Source organism: Zonotrichia leucophrys, chromosome 2 (assembly GCF_028769735.1).
Source record: "Zonotrichia leucophrys gambelii isolate GWCS_2022_RI chromosome 2, RI_Zleu_2.0, whole genome shotgun sequence".
Taxonomy (NCBI): Eukaryota; Metazoa; Chordata; class Aves; order Passeriformes; family Passerellidae; genus Zonotrichia; species Zonotrichia leucophrys.
The window spans coordinates 105,577,849-105,596,742 of record NC_088171.1 but is presented as its reverse complement, the minus strand read 5'-3'; the positions used below and the strand labels follow the sequence as shown (position 1 = coordinate 105,596,742).

General features: G+C 38.5%; 1 protein-coding gene across 2 annotated transcripts in view; it reads left to right on the top strand.

Moving 5' to 3' along the window:
- The window catches only part of ROCK1 (Rho associated coiled-coil containing protein kinase 1), an 83,774-nt gene extending 67,213 nt beyond the window's left edge, over window positions 1-16,561 (top strand). Inside the window, exons 28-34 of one of the 2 annotated variants that reach the window (XM_064705949.1) lie at window positions 4,421-4,491; window positions 8,274-8,362; window positions 9,450-9,528; window positions 9,646-9,907; window positions 10,679-10,886; window positions 14,210-14,251; window positions 15,058-16,561. In XM_064705949.1, coding sequence (XP_064562019.1) covers window positions 4,421-4,491; window positions 8,274-8,362; window positions 9,450-9,528; window positions 9,646-9,907; window positions 10,679-10,886; window positions 14,210-14,237 — 737 coding nt within the window. In that variant the 3' untranslated portion in view covers window positions 14,238-14,251; window positions 15,058-16,561. The remainder of the gene's footprint in view (window positions 1-4,420; window positions 4,492-8,273; window positions 8,363-9,449; window positions 9,529-9,645; window positions 9,908-10,678; window positions 10,887-14,209; window positions 14,252-15,057) is intronic. The other variant, XM_064705950.1, reaches the window with a different exon arrangement.
- The last annotated feature ends 2,333 nt before the right edge of the window (window positions 16,562-18,894 follow it).

The following is an 18,894-nucleotide window of genomic DNA, read 5'->3' as shown; positions in this document are numbered from 1 at the left end:
TCTTTTCAAGTCAGCTGGTAATTCCCATTGTTAATTAGAACATGGCAGTTCTGGTGTTCTTGGGTGAGGTGTCTACTTGTTAGCCATCAACTATTTCTTTTTTGCTAGCTTTTCAATTCTCTTCTCTTTTTCGCCCTTTTTGCTACACATGCCTCTGATTTTTACTACAGTTGTCCTGCTGGTTTGATACAGGTAGGACCTCTAATACATATTATTAGGACTTATCTAGATTTAGATCATGTCCCTACATGCTGCTTTGGTTTTGTTTTTGTTTTTTTTTTTGACTGAGTTTCTGAGTTGATCAGGATCTGAATAAGAAGCAGTTTGGTAATTAAAGGAGATTAAGTGACATTAGTGTAGTCAAATTTCACACACTTGTCAAAGAGCTAAGCAGAGGGTGAAAAAGGAGTACAGGAGCATTGTAAAGATGACAAAGAACCCAGCCAGACTTCAGAATATAAATAGCCCATGCCACAGAAAGAGGAAATTATCCAGCACATAGGTTTTTTCCTGCCAACCAGGTAATTAGTGTACAAACCAGAAGGTGACTTATTACAGCAGCTCATTTGCTACAGTTTTGTTGTATGATGTTGATTGTCTTCAACTGTGTGCCAAGTTCCCATCACTCCCACAGCTGAAACATGGCCATTCCTTCAGAGCACCTTGAATAGCATCTTGTTTTTAAGGGCTGGATGTGATGAGTGGTCAATAGCTGGTGCACCAGTTCTAAGGGCAAAGACTCAATTAAATATTTTTTTAGCAAATAAATGGCTGAATTTTATAATAAGTAATTATAGTATGATTTATTCATTTCCCTGTCAAAATAAAAACATCACCAGGGTAAAAAATAAAGATACAAAATAATAGAAGCATATATAAAAGAATGATTCCATGGTCATGATTCTGGCAATGGGCAGTTTTTGATTTAATTGAGAAAAAATTTTATACTTATAAAATTTTAAGGAAAAAAAAAATCTCTATTCAGAAACAGACACAGAGAAATCACATGGTAACACACTTTACAGCTGCATTTCTCTTGGAGCTATTTTCTGTCTGCCACTGGCTTAAATATTCCCTCAAATTTTGGTAGCTGCTAGGACAAATTATCCTCTCCCACGGTGGGGATTGGCCCCTTTACACAATCCAGGCTATTCTCAGGCTCTTGCTCACTTACATGGGAAAGATTATGTGGATGAAATTTTTTCCTTGTATTCAGTTCTAGGCATGTTTTGTAACTCTCACTCCTGATTATTGATTCAGATAGCAGCTCATATCTTGGTTGGTGTCCCCAGTGTTAACAGAGTCCTTGCTGAAACAACTGAGGTATTTGCTTTTAAATTATGCCTTTGGAATGACTTCCTCCTGGCTGGATTTAGGGAGTCTTTATACTTGCATGATTGTAAACAGAATTCCTTTTTGCCAAGACGGAACATGATCAGAAACGTGAGGGTTTTTTCTCCTGATTGTTACAGGGCACTTAGCCTGTTGTGATTGCTCCTTTTCATCTGATTGGCAAGATCATTTAAGCAATTAAGCTGCCCTACAGGTTTAGCTGCAGCACATAATATTTTACAGCATATGTTGTCATGTTTTGCACAAAGATAGGATGGAATAATAAATGTGTGGGGCACTTAAGCAGCAGTTTTATTGGACTCAGATAAGACTTCCTGAAGCAGCCTGAATAAACCTGAATAAACCCCAAAGAGAGATCCAGTCAGAAATCCTTGGTGCAATCCACATGAAATTATAGTAGGACAATCTGCAAAAGGAAAAATCCAAATTGGAAGAATGGAAAGAATTAGCAAGATAGTATCTACAGGTTTTTGGTTGCTGTGGGAGACTCTTAGGAGTAGGAATTCTTGAGCATTGGGAAGAGATGCTCTGCTGTTCCTGAAAGCACCCACATTACTTAGCTCCAGAGCAACAAAGTCTCATAAACACATACAGTCATGGTTATCTTGTGTGATTTTATTGAAGTCTTACTGTTAGCACTCCTATCATACTGAATCCCTATGAACCCTGGTAGTCTGGATACTAGCCATGAAGATGTTTGGAATGGAAATCTAAATTTAAAATATATTCAGAGATAACTACAAGATCTGTAGCTTTTATGGAATTCTTTCTTCATATCCTATTCAGATCCAGCTAACCATCAGATATTTTTGAGGCCTATCTTAGACTTTCTGCATTGCAAATAAGAGGTATCAATTCTGGTGTTTTTTCCAAAATACAGGGGAGTTGTCGGGCAATAGTTTTGAGCCTATTTTTAAAGACAGTAATGGAAGATTCTTTTTTAAAGTCTAGATAGCCCATATTTAATCAGAACACTCATAAATATTAGTCTTCTGGATCAAATATTTGTGAAATGGCCAGATGAGCATTTGCAGTTATGCTAAGTCTGTCAAGAGAAATGAAAATGCACTATAAATATTACTTGAGAGGAACCTTTGTGGTGAGGTTGGAATGAAGGAGCTCATCTACCCTTTCAAGAGTACATTTGGTTCCAGCCAAATTTTAGCTTTGTTGAAAAGATGGTCAGAAACTGTTACCAACTGCAAGATGTTATTCACAGCTCAGAAATCGTCTCTTATTAAAATAGAATTTGCTCCCTAAAATAGATTTGTTGTAGACAGAAAAGAATGTCGACAGATTCATTTGAAATACCTCATTTACTTCCTACTTCTTTTGAAATTGTTTTCAGAACATGCTGAAGTAGAAGGAAACCTAGAAAAACTTATACTGTCCCTATAAGCATCTTTTAAAATTCATCATCATTGGATCTTTCTAGATTTTCATATGCCACAATTTCAACAGAAGCTTTCTTTTCTTTTTTTAACAAGTCATCCTTCCTATATTCCTTTTGAATGACAGTTTTCCATACTTTGTTTTTTATTAGCAATTTATCACTTTGTTTTGCAATGAAAACCTGAGTTCTAGGATGTTTCTGTAATTTCTAAAAATGGAAGAATCTTCTCTTAATGTAAAAATTAATCAAAGTGTTCAAAACAAGGTAAACATATCTGTGAGGCCTGTAGACGTGAAGAAAATAGGTTTTCTTTTCCAAAGCTGCTGAATATCAGTAACTGGGGAGAGTCTGGGATAGCAGAGGAGGTAGGGTTGGGGGGTTTGGGGACCCTTGCCCCCCAGTCCCCACAGTTCTTATGCAGATGTGAGAAGGCAGGGAGGTACAAATTTCCTTCATTTTTCTGGGAAGTTTTCTTGCAGGAATGAGTTCTGCTAACATGCTTTTCTTCCAGTTGATCTCAGTAGTTCAGTGGCCCTCCAGTGTTTTGAAGCCATTCTCTGTGGAGAAATGATGGGAAATGATTCCATATACCTAAGTGTAGTCCATTTCTAACTATTGCCTGCTGTAAGGCTAATGTGGGAAGGGCTTTTATGTGCATCATTATAATGCCTTGCTAGGCTGTCAGTCCCATTGTAATTCTGTATAGCTAAGCATATGGACAGTAACTTTCGTACATCTGAATGCATTTCAGAACTTGCTGGGTTACACCTCACAAAGAGTCATTCTGGAAGGACAAAAGGAACCAGTAGCTCCTCAGGACATAAATAGCTGTGGAGAATGTTTTAGAAAATTTTAACTTAAAGTTTTTGAAGTTTTCAGTGCTACTATAACCTTGCTTCATAATTTTAAATTTTAGAAGCCACTCTCAGTTAGCTGGAAGGGCTTTCTAAATCAACAGTCCACATTAGGCAGAGTGCTACTCTTCCTGTGGCCCTTTTTTGTATCATGCTAAATTATTTCAGTAATTTAATGGTGGGAAAATAGGGTATTACATTTCTCTTTGGATATTTTTTCACTGAAAATTTGAGTAAAACACTTGTCTCTTATTCTTTATATCTAGTTGATTCTTCCTGCATTCCTTATTTAATTATCTCCTATGCTTATCTTCTGTGAGTAATGGGACACCCATGTAGCTTTGCTTGCTCTTGTGCTGTCTCTCCTTTTTTTGTTTCCTGTGGAAAATGTGGATCTGATTTATTTTACTTTCTGCATCTTCCTGCTGAGTATTTTCATACAGCCCCTCTGAATGTTAAATTATGTTTACATTGAAAATCTCCTAATTTAAACTGTAATAAATTTTCAAAGCAAAGTCTTTCCTGCCTGGCTCTTTGCAAACTATTTACATACAGTGTTAGATGTTGGCATCAAGGAAAACAGCTTTACTTTTATTGTGCAGTAACTGTGTAATCAGATGTTGGCTTGTGATGAAGCATGAATTAAATGCTTATATCTTCATTTTATTTAGCTGTGCTTTTTATTCTGCATTGCTGAATAGGTAATTGCCCATTACTGCATGTAGTACATCCTCCTTTCTAGTGGTAGTTTGCTTTTGTGCTATTCTGCTTTATTATTATAAATACACAAAATTATTAAATATGCATTTTTTAAAACCAGAATCAAGACTTGAAGGTTGGCTTTCAGTACCAAACAAAGGAAATATAAGGCGGCATGGCTGGAAGAAACAGGTACAGATGCCTTTTTTTCTTTCTTCCTCAGTTTCCTTGGAAAAGTTTCTAGGCATGTGGTGAATTGGTTTTACAACTCGTATTTAAGAAACAAACAAAATAATTAAGAGTACTTTAGTGTATGTACATTATTGAAGAAAAAATACCCCAAGAAAATTCAAGTTCAGTATGAAACCTTTAGTAATGACATTGTGCAAATTTGCAAGAGGGGAGGAAATGCTTTACAATGCTTTACATCTTGGAACCATTAAAAATCACATTTCTTCTTTGAGTAAGCATCTTTATAATTCTATTACTGAAAAAGAACCTCTTTGTGCAACTTGGCAGCACAGAGTAGGGAATACGACACTTAAATGTTCTGAAGGTCATGGAAGAGTGCATCACTCTCTAACTTGCTGCATATGATTTCCAAGGATGTTTCTGTCTCCCTTACCTTTAAAATGATAGGTTTCTCTTAAAAATAACTGATGTGCTCTCAGAAATGGGATCTCTGTGACAGAATTCCTACTCCAAGCAAAGCAATCTTGTTGTGCCTCTGCAAAGGTTATGATCTGTTTCTTGAAACATCCAATATTCAAATTGAGATACCTAGAACCAGTTTCTGATTATCTTTTCTGGCTTTTCAGTTCCACCCCTTTTATCATCTTTTAGAACAACTAAATGCAAAAGTGAACATGGTCTCTAGAATTTTTTTCAGTTTTAAAAGCTAATTGTATTAAACAGTTTCTTTTCCTTCATCTTTATATTCAAAGACTGCTACTGGGAACTACTGAGTTATTAATCACACTTTTGAAGTAACTTCCTAATTCTTGTTGAAAGGTATTTCTTAAATGCTTCTATTTATATTCACATTCTACAACAGCCGGAAATGATTCCTATAAAATTTAAAGGAGAAGGGATTCATTCCTGTCAGAGAAGCACTTGAGGGTTTGTATTGAGTCTTTAGCTGCTGTGCTCCTTCTTTAGTACTGCTATTTTCAGTGGGCTTCCGTGGCCTTCTTTATACACTCCAAGTGTTGGAGTTCCAGACCTGCCTATTTTTACATCAATATCAGACCGTGGTGATTTGTCTGTAAGTTAAAACCACCGCCTATTCTGGCTTGCTGGGAGTGAGTGATAAGTTCTGCCCTATTTCAACTAATGGCCAGTCCCCTTTCCCCCACCCCTTTGAGTAAGGGAGAAACAAAAGCAGAATTTATGGCTTAACAGTTTACTAAAAGCACAAAGCAGGACTAAGACAAGCACAATGAAACCAGCAATATTAATAGCAAAAGTATACAGAAAGAGATGGTGCTTTACCCACAAAAAAGGTGTTCACCACCAGGAGCAAAACCAAATAGCAGATGTTCCTGTAGGTCTGTTTGGTTGTTAGGGCTGCTTGAATCCTCTTGTTATAGAATTGATGATGCCTGGCACAAATGAGGTAGCTTTGTTCTGTTCTGGATTATATAAAATACTGTGTCATTTTTCAGTCAGGATGCTTCTAAGTACCCTTTTGTGGTTGTTTTGTAAAAATGGAGATTATTTTTGCATTCTCTGACAAATGAAATTCTAAACTGCTGATAAATGCAGCTTCTCCAGTGAAAGACTATCAGAATTTCTTCAGGCATGTCCAGTATAGGCATATTTACTTGCCTCAAGATATTTTAGGCAGTTAATCCATTCCTTTCCAACACTTCCCTAGTTTGAATGTGCTCACACTTGGGAGGAATTTGAGCTGCAGATGGATGGCTCAGTCATGAAATAAATTGTACTGATAAGGTTCCTTAACTAGCTGAGGCTCATATCAGTGAGTCACAGTAGTGAGGGACTGTGTTCACTCAGATGTGCTTCTGTTGCCTGAACTGAACTGCACTTATTTCAGCTGCTGTTGGAACTGAACTGCACTTGTTTCAGCTGCTGTTGTAGCTGAAACAAGCTGGCAGGTGGTCAGCCTCCTCAGGTGCTTCTCTTCCTAATTCTCCTGCAGTTTCAGTTTTGTGAAAGTGAGAGGTATATGCAACCTCAAATATAGGCACGCCCAGATTAAATTAAAGGAAAAGCAAAATCATATTACGAGTGTAATTGGATTGATGCCTGAGTTGTTACAACTTGAGCTGCTGCATTTCTGTCTCAAATGTCAGTAGTACTGATGTTTTTGCCCAGTGCCCTCTGACTTATTTAGCCTAAGTTAGAAGGGGGTGAGTGTGGAAAACTTACTTGAGAATAAACATTTGTTACACCTAAAGCTAGCACTGAAATTGATTACCCTTACTTTTATCTGGAGCTTCATTTCATCCCCAGTGAAGGGGATAAAATATCCTTCAAAAACCATTGTAGAACAGAACTACTGTCAGAATATTTTTTTATATGTTCACAACAGGATATTGACGCTGTTGTACATAACTTTTTTTGTGAGGTTAGGTTGTTCTTTCACCAAGGCTTATCTATAGTGTGACAATTGAATTCCTTTACAGCCAGAATTTGCATTTGTGATGGTTGTCATCTGAAGGGCTTGCTCTTATCTCTGAAAGGTGAAGGTGCACACTTCAAAGATGAAAAAGGCATTAGTTTTCTATTGGAGTGGATAAAGGAATTGAAGTACAATCTTTTTCTTCAATGGGAAAAATCACAAGAGGTTCACACTTAGTGCTTACTGAAGCTGATCAGGCTTTCTATTAAGGAATGGTGACAAAATGCCCTTTCGTGGCTTTTTTTAGATGCATTTCAGTAATTGAGATTTACAACTGTAGCTCACACCTTGCACAGCACATTTTAAAAATGCTGTTGTATAAACTTAAGGTGACTTTCATACTCAGATTTTGAGGTCAGCTTCAATGCTGTGTAAAATGAGGTTGAAACCTCCCTTTGTAGATGGAGTAGACATTTATTCAAATTATCAGTATCTGCATTGTGCAGAAACCCATCCAGTTACCTGCCAGTACTTGGACTCAAGATGAACTATTGGTGCACTCACTCTCATGCTTTTCTGTCCTTCTGGGTTATATTATACATGAATCTGAAGATCAGTGTAGACAGAGCTGCCAGTTTCTCTCCTTTTAATCCTCCTTAGTATCTTATATCTTACAGTTCCTTCTAAAACATTTGAAACTACAGGGGAGGGAGCAGCCACAGCTGTCACTGAACTTATGCTTGTGGACAGTTCCAGCAAAGATGTTAGACTAGCAACTCCCAGTGAACAGCAGCAGGCAGTGAATTCCAGACTTGAACTTACTGGGACGGGCTTAGGTTAGAGGTGTTTGTTCTTCACTATCTCAGTGTATTTATGAGTACCAGACCTCTGTTTCTGCTGATTCATTTGGGCTCTTTATTTTACCAGTCCATTAAATTGGGAGTCTAGGAAATAGCAGGAGCCATGGGACTCTGTTTTAGCCTACCAGCAGTTTGGTGTGAAGTACCAGTGAATCCTGCAGGCCTGTAGAACTAGAGAAGTTTTTTACAACCTTATCAATAAGTGATAGCTTTTGCTTTGTGTCACATTCAGTGATGCAGGAAATTTCCTAGTGACCTGCCAGTGGCAACTGAAATTTGTGAGTTTGTGTACAGATGGACTTGCAGAGTCATCACAAGCATTTTAGTGATCCAGGGACAATACAGTCACTGCAACTGTAGCACAGCACAGCTGTCTGTAGTGTAGCTGCCTTCAGGATGATTTGAATATCTCCTGATGTTAATTGAAACCTTTCATTTACTCTGGCATTTTATGTGCATGTGGGAGTATATGAGGATAAATAATTGCTTTTTAAATTCAATTTCAACTGTTTTACCCTTTCTTTCCACAGTATGTGGTGGTGAGCAGTAAAAAGATACTGTTCTACAATGATGAAAAGGACAAGGACCAGTCTAATCCATCTATGGTACTAGATATAGAGTAAGTAAAGTCATTGTTAGTTTTGGATACAAATTGACAAAAGAGTGTTGTGTGTGAAATAGCAGATAGCAAATCCAGAAGCTTGAAATAAAAATACCATAAATAATTTTTAATTTCCCATACTAGTTGGAAAATGTCTATCTGTATTTTAGTGTACCATTAACAGAACTTTGACAGTACTTGCTCTTTGTCCTGTGATTGCTATAAGTTAGAGAAAAAGAGAAAGGATCATTGCTGTTCTAGTCCAAAGCATTTCTAATTTTTCCAGCTGTTTTCTGTTTGAAGTGGTAAAATATATTAATTGTGATTCCCTTACATTGGTTATACATGAGGAAAATGGTATCAAATATCACTGAAGCCCCTCACTGGTACATGACTGTGATGTTTGAACAGCTGATTGACATTATGGGATCTTACAGAATAGTAATTGAAAAAAGCTTTTAGAATTCATGAATAGATGTATCAAGGACTACAGTGGTCTGGAAGGACTCTCAAACTCAGGAAGTGCTTCAGCTGCCAATTGCTCATAACCAGGAAAGGAGTTATTTTTCCTTAGAACAGTTTTGTACTCTGTTTTCATAAACATCTGCTACAGCCACTGTTGAAAACAGGATCTTGGGAGAGGTGGACTTAGAGTCTTGACTCACATGATGTTTGTTACAATTTAAATAGTTTTTTCAACAGCTGGTGCCCCAGATTTCCTTTTGTGGTGTTTTGGCATAGATTGTTCATCAATGTGGTTTAGTAAAAAACTACTGGATAGTATTCTGCTTAATATGGTTACTTTCATCCAGGTTTTCCTAGTGTTTTGAGGAAGTATTTTAATGCCTTTATCTTAAGTAAATTTACTGTGATGGATCTTGAATCCCTTGTAAGATAATCCTCTTTCTATGCTGTGAAGTATTTTGATCTTATGTGGGTAGACAAAATCTGTATGGTTTATGAATTAGTTCCCAAAACCATATTGCAGTGTTGAAGTAGGTCGTGTTGCTTGCATAATTTCTGAGAACTTCAAAGCAGTTTGGTAATTGTTCTGAACCATACATAACTTTTTAGCATTTTCTGATTCATGTTTCTTCTAATCTAGTAAGCTGTTTCATGTCCGGCCTGTAACTCAAGGAGATGTATATAGAGCCGAAACTGAAGAAATTCCTAAAATATTCCAGGTAAAAAGAAATATATTCTCCTGTCTATTTAACTCTCTTGAAAAAGTGGTGGCTTCTTTGAAGAGGATGTAAAAGTACTTAGTGCTTCAACAGTAACACAGCAGTGTTCTTTTTCAGATTCTCTATGCTAATGAGGGGGAATGCAGGAAGGATTTGGAGGTAGAACCAGTACAGCCGGCAGAGAAGACAAATTTTCTAAATCACAAAGGCCATGAATTTATTCCCACGTTATACCACTTTCCAGCCAACTGTGAGGCCTGTGCCAAACCTCTCTGGCATGTCTTTAAACCCCCTGCTGCCCTAGAATGTCGAAGATGCCATGTGAAGTGCCACAGAGACCACTTGGATAAAAAGGAGGAATTAATTGCACCATGCAAAGGTATACTCATGGTTTTTTTCTGTTCTCTATTCTCCATGTGGTTAAGCCAAACCTGCTGAACTACTGGAGGTGAATAAAAGCACTTCAGTTTAAAATTAAACTTAAAACTGAAGTGATTTTAGATGTGGGAGTTGCTATTAAAGCAATAGGCTATTACAGTGCTTATGAACAGGCAGCTGTGGCAAGCCTCTGTAGGCTGGTCTGTGGTGTAGCTGATGGAGCTCTGCTGAGGGCCCTGAGAGCACAAGGTTCCCTAGAGGTTTGTTCCCAAGTACTGGGCAGCTCCTTGGTGCCCTCACTATTCCCTCTGCACTTATGCTAGGGACAATTGCAGTGGCTGCACCACCAAGCTCTGCTGAGATGCTGAGACCTTGCAGAGTGGTTCTTCAGCCACCTCACAGAGTGGAGGAAAAGTTTCTCCTCTGTGCTGCTGTGAAGTGGAGCATTCAGGGTATGTACTCTGGAACTTGGCCACAAGGCACTCACACAACTTCCCAGCTTATTAAAATTGCAATTAGTGTAAGTTTTTCATTTCTCGAATGCTCATGTTAGACTCAAGAATCTTAATGCAGAATGACAAATCGTGAAAAACATTATATTCATAATCCTCCCTGCTGTTTGCTGTTTTCCAAAAATATATAAACAAATGCAATACAAGAATGTGTATAGGTTCCATTGTTCCTTCCAGTGGCACAGTTGGTACATCATAACTCTTACTTTGAAAAGGAGCCTGGGTTTTCACTGAATCATCTTCCTCCTTTTTCCTTGTAGTGAGTTATGATGTAACTTCAGCAAGAGATATGCTCTTGTTGGCATCCTGTCAAGATGAACAGAAGAAGTGGGTGACACATTTAGTAAAGAAGATCCCTAAGACACCACCATCTACTTTTGTTCGTGCTTCTCCTAGAACTTTGTCTACAAGATCCTCAGCAAACCAGTCATTCCGAAAAGCTGTTAAAAATACTTCTGGAAAAACTAGGTGAGAAATAAGCTACAAAAACTACAGAACTTCTTGGCTAAAAAACCCTCTGTTTATAAGTCCTACTTGTGAAATAATTCCATAGTTATGGCTGTTGAGGTGCTGATACTTAGCTCAAATTCCAAAGGAAGGAGCAGAATTTTCCTGTTATTATGGCAAATTTATCAGCTCTTCACATTTGGGAAGGTTCCATGGAGGTAGTACCTGGCCTGCCAATGCTTGGGAGGGAGCTGCTTTCATTCTATTCCTGTGTGAAGGCAAGGCTCAGTGGATATGTCAGTAATGGCATTTAGCAGCAAGGGTGATCCAAAGTCATCCCATCCATGGATTGACTCAGAGCTTGCCTATGCTAGAAGTCTTCTGCAGAAGGGGCTGAAATGAGAAATTTACAGATTCTGTCTGTTGTTAGGCCAATTCTTTTGTTGTGAGGCCAGATAAGTATTAATTCTGTTCTTCCTGCCTGCTAACTCATTCCCAGTTATCTTCTGTCCCAGCAGTTGTATTTGTAAACTATTTGTGACCTTGTGCATTAACCAGGACATGATGTAAAATACGCTTTTTTAATGCTTAGGTTGCTGTAATCTGATTTTAACCTTTATTAGCTTCCTGATACAGTATATGTGTTGTTTTCTCCCCAAATAACTGAATGAATTGACAGCATGGAGTAGAAACTAGTGTCTCAGTAAGGAAAGAGTCTTCCCAGATTGGCAGGGCTACCAAACATTCCTGGCAATAAATGCAATGGGAGCAGACCTTTATTATATGTTATACCCCATGTCTCCTTACATTATTGTATTAGGAGACATGGGGTATATCATGAAACATCCTCCTTGAAGGGAACAGATGAGGAAAAAATATGAAAGACAAAAGGGGCATTGATTTTCTTGTTCCCAAGAATTCCGTCCTAAAACATAAGTGATGATAGAATGGTTTGGGTGGGAAGGGACCTTAAGGATCATCTAGTTCCAGCCCACTCTGCCAGGGTGGGTCAGGTTGCTCAGGGCCCTGTCTAGCCAGGCCTTGAACACTCCCAGGGATCATAGTTTTGAGATCATAATATATTCAGTGAAGGCCTTCAAGATAATCCCATACTTCTTTATTTCACATTTAGATGTTTAGAGCTGTAGACTTTTTCTTCCAAAAACTCTTAAAATTGATTCTGAGTATGCTCTCCATTTTTCCTTGAGAGGTACTCTGGTAGCTGTAATAACCAGCTTTCTTGCATGTTCTTATGTGAGAAAAATCCATTTTCTTAAATGTATTAATTGATTCTTTTTCACTCTCTCTTGATAGAAGCCCTGGTTTGAAGTTACCTTTAGCAAGGATAAGTGTGCAACAAATCTGTTATAGAAGGAACAGATTGGGATATTTGAAAGTTTACAGTAACTGTTAAAGGAATGGGTATATTTGGGGACATCAGTTACCCAGGCTATTGCTGTTATTAATCCTGTTGGCATTGTCCTGTTAAGAGTGTTACAGAATCACAGAAATGCACAACTAGGGAGTCGAACTACTTTAAAAAATGAGAAACACCATTATTAAAACTCTGTTTTTAAGATCCTAAAGATACAAGGAGTCTAATAGCTCCCCAGCACCAGAAGGAGGACAGCTGCACATTCCTGAGCTTTATCTTGTGTCAGTTCATGCTTCACAGATTACCAGAGTGAGCTGATCTATTTTTCAGCAGAAAATTAATCCAGGAATGTTTTGCCTAAAGGAAAGCCAAAAAACCCAAAGCATGACAACAAATACAATCCAACCCTAACTCCACAAAAGAAAAGCTTGTGATTTTCTGTTGGGTTCAGAAGTTACAGAGGTTTGGGGCAGAGCCTCAAGAACAAAAGGAGGAAGGATGATGGTGATGGTCTTGCACAAGTGGATGTTAGGTCAGATCAGCTGTTCCAAATACTGCAGCCTTGCGTTTTTTCCAGCTGCCCTGGTGTACAACCTCTGCTCACACCTTTTTCTATCACTCAAGGAGATCTTCCAAGTTCTTAGGAAGAAATAAAGCTCTTAGGTTTTCTGTCAATTCAGAAGTTAATACCTGCATGATGTCTTACTTCTTTAGCTTCTTGAATTTATCTGACAAGCTGTGACATGGATCAAACAGTTAACATTTACATGACTCTTCTAGACTGACCCCAAATCCATCAGTGAACTTGATGACATAACTGATATCTTCCTTCTTGATGATATCAAATACTGACAGAGCTTCTAGAACATGTAATTAATTACAAGAAACTCTGTTTTAATGCTGTATATTGTAGTTACTGATTGGGGAGAAAGAGTCCTGTTGAGCATAAGCCATTTAGAGAGGCACAGGGGTGCTGGGTGTGTGTGTGCTCCTGCCTGTTGTGGTGCCTGGAGATGTCTACAGGAGGCAGGTGGGGCCCTTGGAGGGGCTCCCTGGGTGTCTTTGTGACACTCTGTCCCCATCTGACAGCTGGCACTGGGTTGACTGGAGTGCAGTGAGGCCTGCATGGCACCTGCAGAGCAGTGAGAGCCAACAATGAAAAGATTCAGAGTTCCATTGAGCAAAGAAGCATTAGAAAAAGGCCAGGCTGGAACTCTTCATTCTGGCAATTACACTGTGGACATTTTTGTGGTTTCCTCAGACAAATTTTTTGTGAGTTGTATCTGTGAACTGGACAAGTACTGCTCTGATGGACTGTGCTCAGCCTGTGCCCTGATACCACTTCATATTCTGTCCTATGTGTTTAAAAAGAAGAGATGATGGATTTATTTTAGAAAAATTCCTTTCTAATGTACCAATATTTAAATTTGGCTTATTAAATAAATTCACAGTGTAGCTTATATACTGAACAGTTAACTTGTAGCTCAGCACAGTAGCTGAGCTGATTTGACAGCCTGTTGCTACTTAAAGGGGGGGATTTTCCCTCTGTGTCTTCTTTTCCTTCTTTTCTGTCCTTGGATCCTAGATAAGTGTTCAAAATGGTCCATTTTGGACCCTTCCATGAAAGTACACAATTCAGTTTCCTGACTGTCAAAAAAATGTAGACTAACTGTGCCAAGCTAGTGAGTAGATCAGTGCACCGAGAAGTGCAGTGAGGGCCAAAGCTGAGGACAGGTAAGTTGGAGGATGCTCTGCTGGGGTCAGGGATAAAGCAGAGGAACACCAGGCTTTTTTCCTCTCAGGAGGCAGTCAGTTATTGGATCAGCCTCTGTAGACTCATGCATCCTGCAGTTCTCCTCCTCCCTCACCACTTTACCTAGGTGTGGGAATAAGAGAAGCAGCAATGATTTTTTTATGGGATATACATATCTGGCTTTTACTGAGTATCTGAAAATTGTTCTCTTGTCAGACAGTATAGCAGAACTTGCCCTCGGTGATGGAGTCCTACCATGTAAGCAGGCATTAACTGTTTTGTTGAATGGATACAGACTTGAACACATGCTTGAAGACCTTTCAGTACATTTCATTCAGGGTCTGACCCACCTTTCTTTGCAGTCAGTAGGCAGTGCTTCATTGACTTCATGGAGAGGTGTCTCAGACCCATTGAAAGGAGCTTTGCATACCAAAGTTCATCCTAAGTTCTATTCTGCATTTTAAGAACCTATCACTAATGACAATGAATCAGAACTTCATGATGAACTTGCTGGCATTTGCAGTACTGCTTCAAGATCAGAACCTACACTTTATAGCTTCCAGTCTGCTGATTTATTCACATTGTATTAGCACAGCTGAGATCTTTTGTTTTAATACAGTTGGACTTGGGCACTTGGTCAAGTTAATGCATGTTTGAAGAGGAAAACAACCAGCCAGCAAAATGTCTGTGCATCAGATGAGCTCTGCAACTGCATGTGCGTGCTCTTAGCCTAGAGAGCCTTTTCTTGTCCTGCAAGTGAAAGAGGGTCACCTTGCATTTGCCATGAGTACACCCATGATTGTTGACTCTTAATTGCTTACTTGTAAAGCTGCAGTAATACTATCATCTGTTTGATCTCTGTGTTTGCTTAATGTTGTTTGAAACTGAGAACAGTTTGTGGAGGATGATGTAGGTATGATTTTAGTATTGTATCTTGTCAGGTGAAAAAGAATTCTGTTAAAATCAAGTATTTTCTTCACTGAGGCTCTTGGCAAACACGCACTAGTGTTACAAAGCTAATTTTTATATTTGTTGTTAATTGTCTGTTTTCTTTTTTGTTCCAGCTAACCACATGTACAGTGCTTAATGGAACCTCATGGGATGCAGTCAGAGAAACAGGGCTTTTTTTAACCACACAGAGCAGTGCAGACGGGCTGTTGTTCCTTTCAACATAACTATCACAGGCTTCAGGGTTAAGATTGCTATTACTGTCTCCTCCTTGCTTTGGCACAAAAGCACGCTGAGGGTGTTTAATTGCGGGTTTGCCTCAAGGTAGATTAGATTAATTATTACTATGTAATGCAAGTTAAAGCAAATAAAGCTTAGCTAGGTATATAAAAAAGGTGCTGCCTTTTGGATTTTTTCAAAAAAGCCTGTCAGTCACAATGAAACGCAGCCAACTTTCTTCGTACCAGTGAAAGAAAAAGACTGTTAACCCCGTGAAGGGGATATTTATGTCAAGATGAGCATATGAAACGGAGTAGAAGAGGAAGGTTTCTCAGTGAGAAGGACTGCAATTGCTTTCAAGACTCTTAAGTTGTGCTCTTGAAGACTGCAGAACTAGCTTAAAATGAAGCCTTATCACTTGAACTTCAGTGCCTTCACTGCAGAGTTCTTTACAGCCTTAATGCTAACCACCCACTATGGAATGGATCAAAGTGTTAAATATTTTGCATTATGCTTTACAAAATACTGATGCAGCAGGTTTGTAAAGGGGGGAAAACAAGCAATTGCCTTTAATCTATGCATTTTTGCCAAGCCATACCGAATTATTTTATTGTTAGAGGCATTAGAAACTAACAATAAAAAGAACCACCGAGTTTGGAAGCATATTTTGGGGTACATCATTCCTATTACTGTATAATGTATTGCCTTACAATTTTAAGTGATAACATACATTAAGTTAACAAACATTTAAGAATTATATGCACTGTTTGAACTGTAAATTATTCTTAGAACACTTTTACTTGGTTTTACATTGTTCTTTTAGTGCCTTAATTTGAGATAATTGTATTATTGCCATGTCAATAAATGTAGAAACCTAAAACTAAACAAAAGAAACCTCTAAAAAGCTATTGCATATCAGTAGTTTTTACTGAACTATAATTGGTTGAAGTATTGTAGATGCTAGATACATTTCTAAATTAAGTACAATCTTTGAGTGAGAATTCCTCTTACAAAGAAAGACTGATTCTTGTTCATAAGCCAAGAGATGAGTAGGCAATGCAGAAATAAAAAGACAAAAAAGCTCTGGGTGAAATTCAGGAATTTCAGTAAATGCTGTCAGACTCTTGCTTTGTAGCAGGAATACATTCATGGTATGGGCAGTATGGTTTTATTTTATTTTATTTCTTAACCAAATACCTCCTCAATAATTTATATGGCTTTGCAGTTGTGTATTAAATAAGAAGCACTGGAAAACTGATTCGTCCTTAGGACGATTTGCATGTTTCAAGTGGTATTGAAAGCCGCACTGATGGATATGTAATAATAAACATATCTGTTATTAATATGGTAATGACTCTGTGCTCATTTAATGAGAAATAAAATAATTTATGGAAAGACCCATTTGAAAATGACTGGCATGGTGTTTTCTCCTGACTGCAGCTTATACATCTTTCTAAGCATTCAGACATTGCAACAGTTTCCCAGTACAAGGTGCATTTTCATCATAATGCCCAGGGCAGTCTGGAAGGTTTTGTTTTTTTCTTTTACTATTCCTCATGAATAAGTAAATACCATATTAAATGTTTTAATTTCCTTATTCTCTTGGCCTGCTGTAGTAGCCTAATTTGTATTTATTATTCAACCACCACCCTTAGCTGGCCTTGTGATTGCTTCATCCTTCATGATGCAGGTTTGGAGTTTCAGAAATTCCACTTACTTGTGGGAGGGAACACTGTTCAGAAGACAGGGCAGTTTTTGTTGGTGGGGGTTTTGGGATTAGGCTTGTTTGGGCTTTTTTGGAACAGCCATGTGCATCCCATGAAGCTAGCTGTCCATAAATCTCCCTGGGGAATCCACCAAGGCTTGCAGAACAATAGAGCAGTAAGGCCAGATTACATGTGAATCATTGAACGTCCTTTGAAGGTCACAGAGCGGGGAAGTACAGATAAATTGAAGGCATTGATGTAACTTCAGCAAGTTCCTCTGTGTTGAGCTCGCTGTATCTGAAATGTCAGCAATATCAAAGCTGTGGCTGGAGCTCACTGAAGACAGCCTTCCAGATCACCACTCACATTGACAGTGAGCTTGTCAAGCAATATGAGGGATAATTGGGACCTGCTTTAATCTCCTGTCACATACTGGGAAGGGAAAAATACAGTAAGATGATCAAACATATCTACTTAAATATGTATATTATAATAGGAATTTGGAGCAGTTGGAAAGGCCTATGGTCTCTCCAGACTCAGATTAGGTTGTGGATTGCTTTTCTGCTTTCCTTTATGTGTAACCGGCTACCTCTGCAGGCTCAAAACCTTTTGCTTGAGTAATTTATTAATAAATAGTAGTATCGTGTAATTTCGTATTTCATGAATCTGAAAAATAGCATAAGCCCTGTTATGAACAGCTAGTGACTAGTGAGAAGAGGGATTGTGGAAAAATGGTTTTTGCTCTACAGACTGGCACCTACTGTCATTTCCAGAGTGTTTTAGTAATGCTGAAGTTCTGCAGGTTTTTTTTTTAATGCTGATTTTGTTTGAGAAAACAGCAGCAGACATAATGAAGTGTAAAATTACATTGACTTGTGTGTCTGGGATAAATTGCAACTAAAATGCTGTAATAATAAAGTCTAGACGTGCAAATTACAGTTTGTGTGTTCTGGTACACTGATGTTGGCACTTGTTTACTGTAAGCAAGGTGCCTATCTACAGGAATAGCTACACTTTGAATAAAAAAAAGCAGCCAAATGTCTCTACTGTTAGGAAATGTAATGCTTACAATCTCAACTGAAAGTCATCAAGATAGCTGAAACACGTAAGCTGTGAAGAGCCAGCATAAATCACCATGACTGCCTTTATGCTGGTGAAGCTGTAATTTTACAAGATGCTTGACCAATCAAAAAGTTCAGATTCTTACATGATCTTTGTTGTTGTTGTTGATTTGCCTTCACCTTTTAATTTTTTTATTACTGTATTAGGTTCACTGACATTAGCAGAATGCAGAAAATCTGATTCTCTCTTCAAGCCTCCCTATTCCTGCTGAAGGCAACAGGAAAGAAAATGGAAAGAGTAGCTAACTGTGGCTAAACAGCCTGGTAATAAAAAGATAGGGCCTCCTCCACAGGTGGGATTTTCCTACAGTAGCCACTGAGGCTGTAGCCAGAAGCAAACTGGGAATTATGCAGCAAGAGGAGGGGGGTAGCAGCTGAGCTTCCCTCTGAGCTTGTGAACGCTGCTGGGATTTTTCTAATGTATTTTAAAAAATGCAGGTAGAGTTTTGTTCTTGTTCCTTCCCCTGGATGTACACTTATGACTCAGAATGTAAAACGTTCGAAAACTGCTGAAATGGAAGATGTAACACAAAATGGAAGCGGGGGGTTGTTGGTACTCTAAACACCTCCTGGATTGCTACATTTTCTTTACTGAAGATACACAGAAGATACACTGGAGTGTGGCTGCCTCGTCCCCTGAGGTGTTCAAGGCCAGGTTGGATAGGGCCCTGGGCAACACGATCTAGTAAATGGCATCCCTGCCGTGGTCCCTTCCAACCCAAACCATTCTGTGGTAGACAGGTTCCCAAGAAGATGATGCTCCCCACAGAAAACAAAATATACATTAATAAATGCACCTGCCAATACGTTGAATGAGGGTAACTCATCTTGACCTTCAGAGAAACAAGAAATGTAAATGCAGTATTTTAAGTGCTGGGTGTCTGTTATTTGAAGTGAATCTGTTCTG